General features: G+C 30.8%; 2 protein-coding genes across 13 annotated transcripts in view; one reads left to right on the top strand and one right to left on the bottom strand.

Moving 5' to 3' along the window:
* Positions 1-423: 423 nt before the first annotated feature.
* LOC106052726 (kelch-like protein 24) lies at positions 424-10,802 on the bottom strand. 6 transcript variants are annotated; one of them, XM_013208165.2, is made up of 7 exons: positions 10,667-10,802; positions 6,875-6,958; positions 5,812-6,022; positions 4,667-4,864; positions 3,884-4,126; positions 3,160-3,390; positions 424-2,819 (listed from the first exon to the last, which is right to left on the bottom strand). In XM_013208165.2, the coding sequence occupies exons 3-7, from the start codon at positions 5,998-6,000 to the stop codon at positions 1,893-1,895; spliced, it is 1,788 nt and encodes a 595-aa protein (XP_013063619.1). In that variant the 5' UTR covers positions 6,001-6,022; positions 6,875-6,958; positions 10,667-10,802; the 3' UTR covers positions 424-1,892. The 6 variants fall into 6 exon arrangements, with proteins under 6 accessions (XP_013063619.1, XP_013063611.1, XP_055881447.1 ...); XM_013208157.2 differs by having other exon boundaries at positions 5,812-6,019; positions 10,667-10,801; XM_056025472.1 differs by having other exon boundaries at positions 10,579-10,758.
* Positions 10,803-10,852: 50 nt separating this feature from the next.
* Positions 10,853-18,986, top strand: part of LOC106052717 (protein O-linked-mannose beta-1,2-N-acetylglucosaminyltransferase 1-like) — a 37,645-nt gene continuing 29,511 nt past the window's right edge. Inside the window, exons 1-5 of one of the 7 annotated variants that reach the window (XM_056025468.1) lie at positions 10,853-10,987; positions 16,387-16,441; positions 16,628-16,668; positions 17,365-17,455; positions 18,524-18,601. In XM_056025468.1, the coding sequence (XP_055881443.1) occupies positions 17,401-17,455; positions 18,524-18,601 (133 nt within the window). In that variant the 5' untranslated portion in view covers positions 10,853-10,987; positions 16,387-16,441; positions 16,628-16,668; positions 17,365-17,400. Of the gene's footprint in view, positions 11,201-16,386; positions 16,442-16,591; positions 16,669-17,364; positions 17,456-18,523; positions 18,602-18,986 lie in introns of all 7 variants that reach the window. The other 6 variants (XM_056025465.1, XM_056025466.1, XM_056025464.1 and 3 more) reach the window with 6 other exon arrangements.

Raw genomic sequence — 18,986 nt, 5'->3', positions numbered from 1 at the left:
ATTTAGCCACCTGTGTGCAATGCATATATTGCTCAATAGGTTGTGACAACCCACATCACACCCCTATACTCCACATGGGTCAACCTCTGCTGATAATTGCCTTTCTCTCTTTCAAATGAATGGCAACAGTGTCTTTGCCATGCAAAGACATTGTTATTGGTATTTAAGTACTGGGGATAAAAGATAATTGCAAAAGCACACGATTTCAGTATGGCACAACCTTGATGTAATCAGATTTTCATAGCAAAGATAGGACTCGTAGCCATCTTCCATTTAATCTTTCACTCTGAAGGGGAAGCTTATTATTTTTATTACTACTGTTACTACTATTATTAGTTATCTACTTTGTTACAACTTACTAAAAAATATATGACTTCCTTAGTAAACTAATTATCTTTCAATATCTAAAACATAAACACAAAATTGTTTCATTCGAGTTTTATTTGAGTATTAAACCAAATGTTTTTTCAATAAAAGTAATGTCATGTACATAAATATCTTTGCTAGGAGACTGGAAATAAACAAAATGTTACAAAATATCAAGTTAGTGCACCGTATGACAAAAACAGATTTGTCCAAATCAGATTTTTCAATGGCAGTATATAAAAAAATTACATAAATCTTTAAACATTTTCTGCACATTTATTTAATTTTTTTTAAACTTTTTCAGTAGAACTTGATTTTTATACAGTTTCTTATAGAAAATATTTCTTCTTACACGTGGAAGTTTATGCAGATGTTGGTAAATGAACATTGGATTAGTCCTGGTAACCTTGAGGATAACAATGCTGGTCTAAGCTACGTGGGGTTACTGTGCCACGGCTGGACGATGGCTTGAGTTAACCTTAAGCTGTTTACAAATTATTGAGTTGTCAGAGAAATCAAAAAGAGACATGATTTCATTTCAGTTTTCAGTCATCACCACTTTAGTGACACAAGTCTGAAACATTCCAAGACATTGAAATATGTTTCTAGGATAATATGTTAATAGATAGGTTATGTCCTATAAAGCTTACAATGACTTGATTAATATGTGAATATGCACTATTACCAAGGTTAATCATTAAATTGAAACATTTTCTTATGTACAGAAAAAAACAATCAACATCTATTATCAATCATTCGAATAGTCATTATCAGAAATAAAAAAAGTTTTTTTTCATGTATACATTACAGAATCAACAATTAAAAACTTTTATTTACCATGCTTCATAAAAGTACTTAAATATTTTTTTTTCTTTATTTAAATTTTAAATATGATTTTTTTTATTTATAAGAAAACAAAAGTTTTCTTTCAAAGTAATCCAACTTAGGCCCTGGGAAAGATTCTTACATCGAAATTTCGTAACAAGTAGATTAGTCTACTTAAAGTAAATAAAAATAAAAATTGATGGCCCACAAAATGACATGGAGATATGACTTGAAATCTTTCTCAAAACAATATCAACTAATTCCAATTTGATGAAATCTCAAGTTTTGTCTTTGTACAGGTTAGGTTTTTATACTGTTGCTTAAAATAATTTTTAATTACAGTATTGGACAATGTCAAAGTAAACTATTAAAGTTTTTTTTAAAGATATTAAAAATACTCCACTTCTACAAAATATTGAAATTATTGTTGCTTCTTTGAAAATATAATTTGCTGTATTTTCAAATAGTTTTTTTTTGTGAGCCATAATCGAAACTTGCATTTAATTATTTGATAGGTATTTGTACATAGAAATTCAATGTTCAACAAAAAATCATTAAGTAGAAATTTTTGTTTCTAATGTTACAAAATATTTACAAACCACAGCCAAGGAAATGATATGATAGCTATTCACTCCAATGTGAACACATTTTATATCATTGAAAATAAATTATTAAATACACTAAATATCAAATGCTTATTTTCAGCCCTCAGATTTTTTAACTTTAATATTTGAAGTTTCTTGTCCAGACTTTTGCTGGCTAAGCAATATCCTCACACATCCATAAGAGTACATCCGTATGGGTAATGTCCCTGCAGATTCCCATGTGTTTAGTTCTGGGTTGTATTTCTCTATGGCATCTGAGTACAAATTGTCTTTTGCACCACGTCTCCTCCCCCCAAAAGCATAGAGCTGCTGGTCCAGAACGGCAAGGCTGACAAAGTCCCTGGGCAGATTCATGTCTTGGAGAAGCTCCCACTCATCCTCTGCAGGAGTGTACTTGAAGAAACCTTCCAGACCCACAACATAGATTGAACCGTCAAGAACACAAGCACTTAGACACATGTCATGGGCAGGTAGAGATTTCTGTAAGATGGAGCATGTCAAAGTAGTAGTGTCAAAACATTGGACGGTGTTGGTCACAAACTCTTCTATGTTTTTGCCACCAAAAAGGTAAATGTTTTTACCAAAAGCCACAAATCCCATGTTTTCTACTGCTTGGGACAACCGTCCAGCCTCCTCCCACTTATTAGACTTTCTGTCCCATTTTTCGATGGACTCTAATACAACTTCTTCATCAAAACCACCTAGTACAAAAATAGTGTGATCCACAGCTGCCATGGCATGGCGGCGTCTAGCAACAAGCATGTTAGCACCTCGCAACCATGAATCAAATGTTGGATCATACTTCCAAAATTCACAGCTTCGAAGGCCCCCGGATACATAGATTTCATCTCCCACAGCACATGCAGCAAACTCATTCCTTTTCTTGAAAGGGAGCGTTCTAAGCTGAGAAAATTCTTGGCTATCGGACCTGTAGCACTCCACTTCATTGCTGAGTCCATCCAGGAGACGACCACCAAGCAGAACAGCACACTCATGGTAAGGAAAAGTATAGCGTGGGGTGAACTGATTAACAGAGAAGAACAAAAAGTCTTGTAAGTTTGTATAAAATAATTTCATTTTTGTTCTCTATCTTAAAACAAGTGAAAATAAGTTTATACTACCAATAGATACAACACAAATATTGTAAAACAAAACAAAAAACAACAAAATATAGAAATAGCAGAGAACTGTTTTAAACAGTTTGAACTTTTAAAACATTCACTTCAGTATACAATAAAATACAATAGTAATTTTTTTCCCTTCTTCAAGTTATTCGTATATATGCACATAAAACACTTTATGTATATGCACCTACATACTTTATGCTGTAGTTAAAGGGAATAGGAAAAAATATTTAGCCTACCTGATAAGAAGGCAACATGTGTCTGCGTGAAGGCACTGTGTGGTAAAGAACTGCTTCGTCTAATAACTCCCTGCCACGTTGATCATCAGATAAATGCCCAGCTTTAATGACCACGTCCATCAAATAGCTTTGATTGATGTGAGGGAACTTGATACAAGATAAAATTTTATATCTGTAACACTTTCTGTGCTCAATATCATGATCCAACCAGCGAACAGCAGCCTCATAAACCTGAAAAATGTAGAAGTATTTTTACTTTAGATTCTGAAAAATGGTTAAATAAACGAGTTTGACTGAATTTCAGTATTCTCTCACTCTCTCTCTCTCTAACAATATATTTTTTTTTTAAAAATCTCATTGAATAAAGTTTCAAAAAAAAAAAAAAAGTCATCTTGAAAGTACAAAAAAAAAAAAAAAAAAAGTCTTATACACTGATAGAAGATAATTTTTATTGTTTCAAAGTACAGCTGAGAAATAAAATCTTTCCTTTTTGGGTCTAAATTTTTGGCATAATAAATGACCAAATTATTTAAAAAAACAATATTGGAAGCTTATAGTTAGGTTTCAGGCAGCGAGCATTAAATTTCTAAACCTTGACCTAAACTTAAAAAAATGCAAATCCTGGCCTAAACTCAATTTATAAAACCTTTTTAAAATTGATAATTTATAAATAATAAAGATTTATCTACAGTGGATTGGAAATGGTCAGATTGGTGCTACAAACCTCTTCTTCACTATTGCACTTCAGTCTCCTGTCTTTCAATAAGTCTACCACACATTTAATAGAAAGCGTCACAAAGTCCTCATCATCTCTCAGTGTGTCAAACTTGAGGCAGGCAAAGGTCAAGGAGTAATCGTACATGGGTTTGTGGCCATGAGCTTCAGCTAAAGTCATTGCTGCTAAGCAAGTGGACTCGTTCATTGACTGCTCCAGATATTTCACACAAAGCTCTACCAACTGGTTTATCTGAAGGGATGCAGTATTGACAAAATTGTTTAAATATTTATCAAATATATATGTACTAATGTACCAGTCAAAATATGTCAAAGAAAACAATGACTCCTTTAATGAAAAATATAGTTTCTTTTTAAATAGACATAACATGTATTTTTATTACAGCCTGTATAATTTGTTGGAGAAATTAAATTTCAATACTTAATTTGTAAATTTACAAGAAAATAAAACACATAATGTGTGTTCAAGAACAGTTTTTGGTTTTGATAAAGTTTCACAAACAGCAGAAAGTTATTAGCCCCTATATCTTTTTTAAATTGAAAACATTCCTTTACATTAATTACTTTCCCACCACACAGACCACTATCTTTAAATCTACTTTTTTTTTTCTCAATATTTCTTTTAAAAATATAACTCACACACACAAAAAAAGATTCAATGTTAGTTACACTGACAGTAGAGAGCCCTACTATCTTCTCAACTGTTTTCTAAGTCTGTAACAGCATAAATGGTTTTATCATATTTGTGATTTATATAAAAAAAAATGGTCACCTGAAAAAGTTGTGCTTGAATAAAAAGTTCATGGACTGTGTTAGCAGATATCTCTACATTTCCAGTGTATATGAAGAGCAGAACAAGTCCAAACACAAATGGGTCGATCTGCTTCATTTCAATATCTTTCTTCTTACTCTCTAGCATGCCAGAAGCAAACATTGATTTGAAATATGGGGACCCAGCAGCAAGTATTACCTAAATTATACATAAAAAAAAATAAAATGCTTTAAGACATAATCAAATATCAGCCAGCATTACTTAACAGAAAAAATGACTTGAACTATGCAGTAGTTTTGTTATTACAAAGCTTACAACAACTCTGTCTGTCTGTTAAAAAGTTTGTACACACTATTTCTCCCACACCCAATGTCGATCAAATTGAAACTTTGCACAATTATTCAATGGCATAGGCAAGACATGAATCAATAAATAAATTACCAATTAGTCAATTAATTAGTGGTACTGTAATTAATTATCTTTCTTGATACCAACAAGGGAAATCAATCCATTATTCACACATATAGCTAAATATGTAGGGTTTTGTCCCCTTAGATAACTAAACAACTTTATTCTCCCACACCTATTCTCAGATAAAGTTGAAACTTTAAACAATTATTTATTGCACCTAACAAAAAAACTTATAGATTTTAAAAAATAACCAATTAGTCAATTAATTATTGGTAATTCATTATTTTGCTTAATATTGAATAAGGGAAAAAATTATTGAGAGATATAGTTGTAAATGAGTAGTTCATTCCCTTAGATAAGCTTTGTTTTTTAAAGTTGATTTTTTATATTTTGATTGTGATATTATATAATGTTCTGCCCTTTCTTACAAATCTTTATTCTACGCGTTATTAGTGTCACAAATATATTTTACATAATATTGAAAAGGATATCATTAGTTCTAACTTCTATCCATATTCTTTTGTTGTGCACATCTTAAAAGTAAGCAGATGTTTTTACACAAAAAAAAGTATGATGAAAGTAAACATCATTGGACTCAGAACGCTCCTCAATTTTCTTAATTCCTGACTAAAAATAAACAATTAGACTTACAAAAGAAAAAGGAGATTTTTTCTTTAAAGTGTAACACATTACCAAATAATTGGATCTAATACAGTTATCAGACTGGTACTCACTTTATGGCATGGAAATTGAATGTCATCAATTATTATTGTGACATCAGAATAGTTTGAATCAAGGCGCATCTGTTCAATGTTAGCTATCAGCTGCTTAGTGTGATCCAGGCTGCTAAGCTGACAAACTGCTTCTTTGGAATCACCAGTAGCAGCATCCGCATAACCAAGGCTTGCATTGTCCATACTCATTTTTTTAGTTTATGAAATCCTGCTTAGAAGAAAAAAAAAGGCTTTAAACTATGGGCTACTAAAATAATTGAAACAAATCATTAGTCTTTTAAGGATAATTTTTTCTAATGTTATGACAGAGTAGCAGAGGTTTTTACTAAATTCCTTTAACTTGTAATAAATTGGATTCTAAATCCAAAAATTTAAAGGGATTTCTAGTGCGGTGGATGGAAATTTCAATGTATTATTCAATAGAAATATTGCTAAATTAAAATTAAAAAGTAAAGTTCCCCTTTCTGACATTGCGATCTATAGGGCAGATGATGTTAAGGTCATCTGTTTCTTTGGCCAACAGATTGAGCAGGGTGTCATGTGGCCAGCACAACAATCAAATGTCTTTCCTTTCCCCAACTAAAATCAGGCGCCCATTAGAGTTGGCTGGACTCAGGGGTGCCCTAAAAATCCTTAAATTCAAAATCCCAGTCTTCATCAAGATTTGAACCAAGGTACTGAAATTAAATCATCACTTGATGTACTAAAAAATAATTTAGTAAATAAAATTTAAACAATTCTGGTTTTGTTCAAAATAAAAAATACCTTAAAAAAACAACAACTCATAGTTACATAGTAAGTTAACGAGTCATATAAATGTTTATTTAAAGTGGATTTAAAACGGATTGTAGATTCAAATAAGTGTGATAAATATGGTACAAAATTAAATTACTAAAATTAGTCTTAATTTTTAAATTAACCAATTTCCCTAAACTTAGAGAAATACAGTTCATTCAAGAAACATATTTGTGTTGAACAAAATTGGGGGAAGGGGGAGAGATATCAGAATTCAATTATCATGATCAGTAGGCCCATATGCCAAAGCTAAATAAGAAATGATTACTTTGACTTGAACTTGATCCAATCACTTCACATCTCAGTGAAAACCATGAGATACAACTCTGAGTGATTCATGCTAAATAAGAAACTAAGTAAAAAAATAAATAAATGAAACTCAATATATATGTGTGATTAAATAGATGGTTGGATGTGTGGCGCAGTGGGGAAAAAATGCCCCCCCCCCCCCCAACCCCCACCCACAAGTCAACACAAGAGATTGAACCATATAAAGTGCTCTGAGCATTCTATAAGCATGAAAATTGCACTATATACAAAATCAGTTTGAAAATAACAATAACAAAAATGATTTTAAATGGATGATAAACTTAAACTATGTTTACCCTCAAACACACACAAACTATAATGAAATTGTGAGAAAATAAGAATAGGAAATAGTTTGGTATAGTATAGTGAAAGTCACTTAATGTATATGACCAATGTAAAATATCATCACTTATGTTGAAGCAGCAAGCTTTGAATAAATGCAGGATGTAGATCTAGATATAGTTCCCAAGATATGATGGATTTTTATATCTAGTCCAGTTTTAAGTAAAAATGGAGTTGATGGGTTTTACTTTTTGAGGGCAGACTTACTTTTAATTTACTTTTTGAGGATTATATAGTATTACAGACGCAGAGGCATAGAGAGCAAAACATGCCCCGGGGCAAGTTTCTTTATTGGCGCCACCCTCCCCCATTTTCCATGAACATAACATAAAAATACAGGCTTATAAATAAAAAATATTTATAATAATATTATACAAATTACCTTAGAATGTATTACCTAACTAAAATATCTACATATATAATTTTTTTTTTGTCGACTGTGTTGGGTGCCCCCCACCCCCCGCAGGGAAGCTGCTACCCCCTCTCATCTCACCTCTGTACAGACGTTACTTCAAAAAAGAAGATTCTATATATATAATTACGTTTTCATAAGTCATAAGTCATAGTCATGCATGTTAATTTTGTTATCTAGAATCTAAGTGTTTCACCAGTATTGGTATCAAAAAGTGTCACATTAGGCTAAAAATTAAAGTGGAAGTTTTTTGGTTTCATCTCAAGTGTATTCACTTCTTCAGCCATTGTAATTTAAGAATTTATCAATAGAAAATGAATTGGAATACATACATTTCCATAGCAGTACTGGTTAAAGGGGTTCCCACTTTTGCATTTCAGGTGCATCAGTGGGACACCATTGATGATTAAAGTAAAACTAACTGTTTATTTGTTTTTTTAGCACAAGTGTGTAATTTGAATGTTTCTATTGTATTAAGCAGCTAGATAGGGAAAATGAAGTTTTTGAGCACTTAAGTTATCTTTGCACTCAGTTTAAAAAATGGAACACTGTACGTAGCATCTGTTCTCTGAAGGTAAAGTTTTTTAATAAGATATTTTATAAGAGAATAGAATTTATGCTAGATGCTTGCATTATAGTCTTAATATATCATATATAGGCTATTATTTGCTGCTATATCTCAACAATAATGAAGTATTTATTATAATATGATTATTATATCAGAAGATGTTGCTGGGTGTTACAACAGGACACCAATTTGAAATATAAATAATATAGATCTAGATCTATAGCTTTTTTTTCAATACATGCTGAAATACAACCTTTTCTAAGTCTTTTATTGGGGATTCACAAAATAGTTTTCTATAACCACAAATGTATTGATCATGTACTAGTAGACCTATGTGTGTGTGTCCAGCCATTCGTTAAAAATATAGTAGACAAATATGCCTTAAAAACTAGTTAAACATGACCTAATCACAGACTAAAATCTAAATAAAAGGTGCAGCTTTCTGACTTTCTTTTTATCTAGATCTAGAGGAGGCTCCTATATTTTGGACACCCCATCAAATTCTCCTTCATTGAACACGTCACTTTTTTTTGTAATTCATTTGTTTTTATGTTTGGAGCAAAAATCGGTAATAGTTTAGATGCCTAGATACCTTTACTGACCACCATGTTGTTCTTAAGCATATTTATCTCCCTTATCTCTATTAAACTTTCAATAACTTTTTTAAAAGAGATTTTGTTCTTATGCTGTCAACTTATGAATTTTAAGGGAGATAGTCTAGTATTAAGCCTTAAAACCAAAATGGCATATTTCCAATGACAATGGTAATAAGAAATAAAACTTAAAAATATATAGTAGTTTATTTAATTCGGACATTCGCTGTTTTTGTGGTCATTAAATAATTATTTTAATATTTATTATAAAACTAGCGTGCTGTATAATGTGCTTGTCTATTTTCCAAAGATTCCGACCCAATTTCCTTCCATTTAGCTGTCTTTTTATGTAAGAAAAACGAATTTCAAATTTGTAAGACAGGATGTTGTATTTTCCTATGTTACCCGGATGACTTTACCTCTTCCTAGGGTTAAGACTATATTTTTTGATTGGCTAAGTCTATACTAATGAGCCCAGCAATATTTATTCTGTTTTTGGAGCTGATTTATTTGATTCATAAGCCAAGTTGTTTGATTCCATACAAAAAAAAAAATTAATAGGGTGTCCGGATTAAATTACGATTTTCTTACCAAAATTTATTTCAGACAGCCAGTTTTGGACATCAATTAAAATGATCTTATATTATATTTGTTTAATGTTGTTTTTTTAATAGAGAATAAATGGGCAAATGTTTGGAGTGAGCTTGGTACATTGAATGAAGTTAAATGCTTAGATCTAGACCTACTAGATTTATATAGAGAGAATATAGAATATTGAGGATTCAGTTAACAAAAAAATGGCTATCCTAACCGGTACTATACTACAAAAGATCATCTGTATTAGAAATTTATTAAATTAATAAACAAAAAACACAAACATTCAACACACATCTAATCATGCAAACATAAAATAAGTCTAAAAGTCGGTGCAGAAGTCACTATCCCAGTGACCTAATTTTGGTAGAATAAGTGTGTTCATATTTTAATTTTTGTGTTCGTATTTATGCATAGTTTGAAAACATCCTTATGATTTCATGTGAGGGGCTATGCCTGGGGATCTTAAAATTTAGTTAATGTTAATATAGAATTAAAATCTGAGTTTATTGATACCTAAATATAGAGACTGTCCGAAATAAATTATGTTGTCCGGAATCAAATAATGTGGGTAAAATTGAATGAAAACACACAGCCTCTTTGACCTTAAATATAATAACAAATATAGGTTAGGGGTAGAAATATAAGTAGTCATCCTTATTCTCCTTTAACTAAAGAAGATTTTGATACTTCATTTTCTTTTCTGTGTCGAACCATTGTCAAATAATGCGCTGTCAAAGTCAAACTTTCAAATTTGGGCCTATAGACTATAGAAGGTGTCCGAATAGCATAAACTAACTACTCTATATTTTAAAAACTATTTATCTCCGAGGAAATCAAATTACATATTTGTAATCTGCATTTTTTCTGCATATTCTTAAAATTAAAAATATAAGACATAATAAGAGAAACCTGATTTAGCGTTTCTAGTCACGTAAACTAATACCTGAACTGTAACTCAACTGTAATATATAGATCTAGTCTAGATCTAGACTATATAACATTATAATTATAAATTATATTTTTTTATTAATATAGACTAGAGAAGTAGAGACAAGAGTAAATAATTAGAATAGATAGACAGAATGAATTGAAATGAACTTAATCAATGAAGTCAATGTGACTGTCATAGATCTAATTAAATTATTACATACAAGAATTACTAATGATGACTGATCTAGATTTAGTATTATATTATTTAATTATAGATCTAGATATAATCTAGATCTAGTACTAGACTACCTAAGTAGACTCTAAATCTAGAGTAATCTAGAGATCAAGATCTAGCCGACATTATCTAGATTCTAGAGTCGTAGAGTCTAGTCATTCTTAGTGAAGTTGTTCTAACTCAACTCTTGGTGAACCGGAAGTTATTCATTGTTATGATTGAAACTGGTTGGCTTCCCTTGAATTTTTAGATCTCAACTACGAATCTATTAACTATTAGACTCTAGTCATCTAGACTAGATTCTAGATCTAGTGTAGATCTATATCTAGAGAGTCTAGTCTAGATGTAATATATAGAATCTATATATATATTAACTAATTCTAGATCTCTATTCGGTAATTTCCTATATTCTATACAGATTAATCTAATATTTTTCTAAGCCCATCCAGACTAGATCTACTGATTCAGTATTGCCCACGGCCACGGCCTGACTTCTGATACTTTTTACTTATTCTCTAGATCTAGATGAGTAGATCTATATAGATCTAGTCAATATAGATCTAATCTAGACTCTAGACTGTCTAGAGTCACTAGATCTAGACCTAGAGGTGAGTAGATTTAGACAATTTTAGATCTACTAGTAAGACTAGTAGTAGTACTACTCTACTCTCTACTGAGTCTACTCGTCTACTGTTTACTCCAGTGTCAATATAAAATTAGATCTATATTAAAATTAATATTAGAATATTAGAGTAATCAATAAATTCAAGACATTACGATTATGAATTACTGAATTAGTTTATTAGTACATTACTCATTTAACTCATTACTGTCATTAGACATGATTAGTTTAGTGATCATTACTGGACTCTGGCCATTAACTGAATTTACTGGATTACTTAGAGTGACTTGGACTGACTTAGTCTTAGACTCTTAGACGTCTTAGTCACTAAGTCATGATTAGACCTACATTCAACATATGAAAACTAAACTATCTAAATCTAAATAAATCAGTAATTAACTTTTTTATTTAGACTTAAGACACTTGTGACATAAGTCTAAGTACATGAGTCGACATGACTATCAGTATCATCCTTATGATAACTAGATCTAGAATTTACAATATAATCTAGATTCTAGATCTACATTCACATTGTTACTAGAGATCTATTTTCTTATTATAATATAATGTCTATATGACTATATCAGTATATGCATGAAGTGATGTGTAACACTAGATTATGTGGTAGATCTAACTAGATCTAGATCTATATATTTTATATTATAATTATATTAATATAAATATAGATCTATATAATATATAGACATAGATTCTAATTATATATATAGAGTAACTGCCATCAATCGAACAAGTTAAGCTCAGTTGCTGACATTTTTTATGTTTGAATTTGTGTATCTCACTAAGAATTAGACATAGGAAAAAACTGATTGTATCTATGAACTCCTCATTTATTTGTCTTAAAAAGTAGATATGTTTAATTGTATTACTACTCATAGTTAAAATTATATTTGATGTTAAAGTGGGTCAGGTCGATGCTTTCAATAGCTTAAAGTTTCGAACATCAATTTACAGCTACCTTCAAGATTTGAACATCTTAAGAAACTCTCGAACACGTGACAGGATTCGTAGTGCTCCTAAAATATCCTAATATCTCCTAAAAAATGAAAAGTCTCCTAAAATTTTGTCCACTCTCCTAAAATTTTACCCAATTTTTTAAAAATATTATTTTGCTTATTTCTTGCTAAAAATGTGGGGGAAAAAACAACAGCGTAACTAGGCATTCTAATCGCATGACCTTATGCGCTGGCTATTTTAATCAGCTGACCAGTTAGGCGTCTACACGCCTTTCATTCAATTGTAAAGCGGGACCTCATGATTGAAGATGGCCAAGCAAGTATTTCACCTCAATCACCTGGCTTTATTTGTCAAACTTGGTAGAATTTAGGTCATTGGTTAATATGTAAAACAGACAGGTTTTAGTCATTTTCCCATAGACAGGTTTTAGTCATTTGCCCATGCTCCATATCGCCCATCTAGAAATCGACAATACACATAGTGTAAGTTGCTAAGCCCAGTAACGCATTACCGAAATATTACCGTACCGGTACTTATGTCTTGAAGAGGCCCTTAGAAGCTATTTTCAGATATAAGGCCTTAAAAAGCTAAAAAGCTATGATAGCTTGTGAATTGTGTTACCTATAGATCTAGATAAATCCGCCCTCCCCAAGCCACTTGGTTGACCAAAAAACGTATTTTAAAGCAAACTTAGTGTTTGTTACACACACACACACACAAACAGCGTATCTATATATAATACACTTCTAGCATGCTTAGTTTTTGTGACCTAATTAGCGGCTTGACCCTTGGTACTCAATTGATCAATAATTGGCTCCTCCCTCTTTCCCTTCAACATTTTTCTCAGTACAACTTAAACAATGTTTTGGGGATGTGTTGATGGTCTGGTTTACACCTGTATCAATGACCCTTTTTTTGTTGTGTGTTATTCTGATGGCTGTGTTTGGATTGAGTCTTGAAATTAGTTACTTGCACTTAAAATGTGTAAATGTTGGAAAGTGAAATTTTGTAAGGAGAGACATTTTATGTTTCAAAGGAGTAACATGTCTTTGTAGCACATTATGAGCTTTGTAGCAAAAAAAAAAAAGAAACATTATAGACCCAGCGCCACATGTCTAGATTCTCTAGAAGCACTACTGACTCTGTATTTGAGACTGACGTCACATTTTTATGGTCAATCAATTATTGATGATCTCTTGATACTGTGTCTTGACTGGTCCCCCCCCCCCCTTTTACCTGCCAAAGACATTTTAATTTAAAAATACCATATCTACATTCTATATCTCCCCCTTTCCTTTTATTAATATCCCTTCTCATCAAGTACATGCGTTAGGTATTGTATGATACAGAGCTAAATAGAATGGCGCATCTCTCTTAACACATCAAGTACATGCACTAGGTATTGGTTTATAACACTTAATGCAGAACTAAATATAATGAGGCATCTGAAAAGAAAAAAAAACACAACTGGATATGTTTCGAAATTTCATATTAATAACATCAAAGTATATGTGTCATAAAATTATGATTTTAAAACTAGTGCAATATGTGCATATCGATGTAAATCTATTTACTTAAAAAAATAGAACATTAATGGTAAACCACAAATAACTGATACAAATAGTAACATATAAGTAATTTATATATGTAGTTTGCATTACATTATTTTGAAAAAAAAAAAAATTAAAAAAATGTAATTTAAATATTTTGTCTTCTTTGAGTTATATCCCTTTGATGTGTATTTTTAACGATTCTTTAAAAAGTTAAGATTGCTTATTACATCATTCAAACACTCCCTATTAAACTCAATTTTCATGTTTGGGTAGCAAGGAACAGTTTCAACAAATAATTGCAAATATTTCGTAGCCTAATTAGAAGCTTAATATATAGATTTGTTGAGCTGCAGCATTATCTGCATTAAAAAATACCCTTAACCCGTGACCTACTTCACCCTTCCCAAGAGGTAAAGAAAAGTGATGTTTTTATACCAATATTACCAATGAATGCACTTTGAATATAAGTAAAAAAAATTGTCCTTGTGTGAAAATGAAATTAAATATATCTAAACTATAAAGAAATGGACGCTGCACAATAGGAATGGACTAGTTTCATCATAATCATCGAAATAAAGGAGAATTTTAAAAAATACAGTGGGGTGTTCAAGAAGTACCTTAACATGAATGTGTTCGATTGGCGTCAGTTACTATATACATTATATAGACTCTATATTATATATAGACCAATATATAGAATATAGATCTGTATATACTAAAATTATAAATATAGAATTATAGATCTAGATCAAATAGATCTAAAAATACATGATATGATCTAGTGAGTTGTCTAGCAGCTCTAGCCCTAGGCTGTGTCAGTGTGTGAGTAGTCAAGTCCTAGTGTAGTCTTAAGTGTAGTTGATTTTTTCATATTATTATAATAATATACTTAGATCTAGATTATATAGAAACACAACTAATTAGACTCTAGTAACTATTTCTAAACTATAATATTCTATACCACACACACAACTAGATCTAGTAACTTTAGTTATCTAGTAATTACTAGACTAGTAGATAACTTAAAATCTAGGAAAAAGACAAAGTGGCCAAGGCTTTGACAAAGTTGCTAATTTTAGCTGGGCCTCATTTTTTAGGTTGTCTTTATCTAGAGGTCTAGATTTGATATAGATACTTGATATAGTAGATAGAATCATATCTACAGATTATTCTAGATCACTAGGGATAGATTTAGATATAATCTAGATCTATCTGTAATGATATTGTGAAGTGTAATCACAGTAATGTAACAATATTTTAATATTATTTATAAAGATAGACTCTTAAATATAAAGAAATGAGATTATAAATGCCTAGGAGAGGGAGCATTATCTATTTATTATGGTTAGAATAGTGTCTCACACACAGGAGTTAGAGCAGTCCCCCCCCCCCTTTTTTTTTTTCTCCACACAGCCGATCTATTATATAGCCCCCTATAGAGTCTAGATCTAGTAAGTCTATAAATATAGGTCTATATTAATTAATATAGATCTACCATCCAAAGTACGGCTTCTGATACAGTTTATACTGGGCTTAACCCAGCATTTCTCAAACTGTGGGGCAGGCTGATGATGTCCTCTCAAGGTTGGTGTGAGGTCCTGACAAAAAAAAAAGGGGAGGGGGTTGAGAGGTGAATCTGGTTAATTTATTATAAATATATATATAGACTAAGTTCTATATTCCCTTCACTGTGGATTATTTATTTCACTTCATTTTTCTTTTGTGCCTTTATACCTGAATTTCTATGTAGTTATTTATTATGTGTTTTAAGTTTGTGATAGTAAAATATTCAATAGTCTAAAAGTGGATTGCTGTATTTTTGTGCATATAACCCACTGGTTAAACAAGTTTTTACAAACAAATAGCAGCTGTTTGGGGATTACAAATTTATTTTAGTCATAAAGTTCGAATTACAAGAAAACCAGTGCTGCTGATTGACCCAGAAGTGAAAAGCCTACACAAAAAAGGTTGACCACCAGCTGATGCACAATCATAGGGCCCAGCTCAGCTGTTGCAGCAAATCTTTCTCCACCATCACTAGATAACTAGGTCAATGACTTTCTGTCGAAACAACATACTACAGTTACAACCCTAGGCTTTTATTTCAAATGGGTATTGCACTCTTTGTAACGCTTGTTGGAACAATAACTGGAGTACGATAGTGTCTTGAGGGACAAACAACTCATGAGCAACAACTTTAAGTACCGGTAGTTTATGCTTTGCTTTTGCAGGGAATATAAGGGTGCAGGTTGTACGATTTTGTTTTTACTTATTTTGTAATTTGTACTGAGTACACACATGTGCGGATTACACAAGTATGCAGAATAAATATGGGAAGAAATGGTTGTGTTCCTCAAATTTTATTTTTGGATCCCCAGTGGATACTAAAATGTTGTCTCTAGATTCACATTTAGAATTACTATTCTGAGATAACCATATAACACCAGCAGTGTACAGTAAAAAAAAATATGAATGAATGAGGAAGGGTGTCTTGAGTGTATTTTTTATATTTTTTAAATGATATTATCATTCTTTAAACCTATATATATATATATATATATATATATATATATATATATATATATATATATATATATATATATATATATATATATATATATATATATGTATTTTTTTTTTTAAGGTTGATAAAATAAAATGCAGTGCATTTTTAAGACTAAGAAATTCCTTTAAATAAAGTAAGTATATTTGAATTATAAAATTTAAATTTTACTATTCAAACACAAAATAGGATTTTTTTTCTACAAAATGTTGAACATATTGTTTATAGGAGAAAATAAAACAATTTCTATCTATCCTACTGACTGATATCAAACTTCCTAACACAGAATTATTCAAATGTTTCTAAATTGATACAAATGCAGAGTCAGAGAAAGACCAAGGCAACCCAATGACAAAAACCAAAGTAAGAAAAATATGTTATATGAAATATTTATTTTTTTTTAAATGATTTAAGTTAAATAACTTTAATCTGGACACATTTAATTTTTTTTTATAAATAAAATTAGATAAAGTTTTTGATCATCACCAAAATAACTGCATTTTAAACATTTTAATGACAATTCAACATTCATAGATACATGGCTACTATATATTTATATATATATATATATGTATAACGATTTTTTTAAAATTGAAAACTCCACCAACTACTTTGAAATCACACCTCGGCTACGGTTACAATAATTGTATTAAAAAATTTAAATATATAAAGAAAAGATCTATATTTATATCATTAATTTGTGTCTCAATGCAAGTTATTGAACATAGGCTAGAGAGGGATTGACTGAAAACTATAATTATCTACCTTAGGGCATGGACTTCAGTAGTGGCTATAGATCTGCTGTAGATCTCCTAAAATGTATCCAATCAAATGATAGTAATTTTAATAGTATTGATGCACATTGATTAGTATTCCATAGCAAGGCAGACATTTTTCAGATATGGTGTTTCTTATTTTGTTCACCATTTGTAATGAAAGGTAAGCTATAACTGCAAATATTAAGTAATAAGAGGTCTTATAGATAAAATGCCAACTCTGTTTTTTTTTTATCCACTGCTCTTGATCATTATTGGCTTACTATTTTTCTTTATCTTTCAGAATCATCATTTCCAAAGAACTTAATACAAAAAAACAATGGCATTATCTATGTGTCGTCCTCTACGTCGAATTATTACAAAAAATTTTGGAAGTAGGTTTTTCTTTTTCATTTGAAAAGGATTCTGTAAATCACATTTATTACCACATGTAGGAGTGACTCATAAAAATGTGTAATTCAAGATTTAGATATTTTTTAAGGCAATAAACTGAGAAAGTTTTAAAATAGTCCTTTTTTTTTTTTCAATTTGTTTTAGCTACAATTTTTTTCTGAGAGTCAAAGGTTTATCAAACAAATCTGCACTAACTGACTAGTATAAACTGGGGAGCATCTTAGCCTAGAATTACAGCTTTAGAGAAACTTAGAAGTCATTGGTAGAGAAAGATGAAACAGAGATGTCAGGCAAAAGATGATTTTAAACTTTATATTCACATCAATATTACAAATTGAAAACAAAATATGTTTGATTAAAAGAACCTTGTCAGCAAAGAAAAATAACTCTTAACAAGTCTGTTAGGATCATTTAAAGAAAGAACAGAAACAAATCTTTGAAAATAAATCATTGAAAGAACAGTAACAAGTCTGTTAGGGTCAACACCAGTAACTTAGGACATATATACTGATTGGACTGATTTTAGATTTATTCTCAACCCACCTTTTTCCATGTATGTTCTGCAATAAATATTCGATTGTCAACATTCAACAAGAGCATGGCCATCATAGTAGCACTGAAGCTAAGGCTTTGACAAGCATACATAACCTTAAAAGACTGGTTTCTAACAAGGCAGACGTTCCACACAGCAGTTGTCTGTCAGATCTTGAATAATTGTTGGAAAAAAAAAAGAGTTAAAATTGTGGTGAACAGATCTGAAACTTTTAGCCCAGGACATAACATGTGAAGTAGCGGTTGCCTAAATTGTACTAAGCATAAACCAGCATTACAATATTATTATAATGTCAGATTGAAATCGCAAAGAAAATATGAAAGTTGGCTGAACAAAACTTAAAAGAAGTTTGTCACCAGTGAAGATAGGTTTTCACAATGTTTTGGGAAATTATCATTATCAAAGTTATGCCATTTCTCAAAACTATTAATAACATAATGCTTAAAATTACAACTTAGGTTACTATTTATTTGTTGTTTTTTTTTTGTATTTTAAGGTTGTAAGAGATTTTTCTTGGTGTTAGCATCTCTTGGTATCATTGTATACACTGTCAGACTTTTATTTGTAACAGATGGTAAGTTGTTTTCTAACTCACAAGATACATTTTCTGATTAGCAGTCATTGACTTATTGGGTAATTGAAAGAAATTTTAAATGTTTGGATTCACATAAAAAATTCCCTTTTTTATAAAGCTGTTTCTCAATTGTTTTGGCCATTCACCCTTCATCTTTTTATTAGTTTAATAGTCCAATGCTTGTCTAGCGATTTCTCAATGACATGTTATCTCTGTATATTTGTCTGATGTTTTTAGAACTTTTTGAAAGAATTATGGACATTCTTTCCTTGGCATTATCTTCCCACTGTTTCTGTTTGCCTTTTTTATTTCTCTCTGAATATCCTACAAGGATGTTATACTTGCCATAATTAGCCCCTGATGTCTCTGGGACAACACAACGTAT

The sequence above is a fragment of the Biomphalaria glabrata genome, chromosome 4 (assembly GCF_947242115.1).
Source record: "Biomphalaria glabrata chromosome 4, xgBioGlab47.1, whole genome shotgun sequence".
Lineage (NCBI taxonomy): Eukaryota > Metazoa > Mollusca > Gastropoda > Planorbidae > Biomphalaria > Biomphalaria glabrata.
The sequence above is the reverse complement of the archived record's forward strand: the minus strand, read 5'-3'. Positions and strand labels throughout refer to the sequence as shown.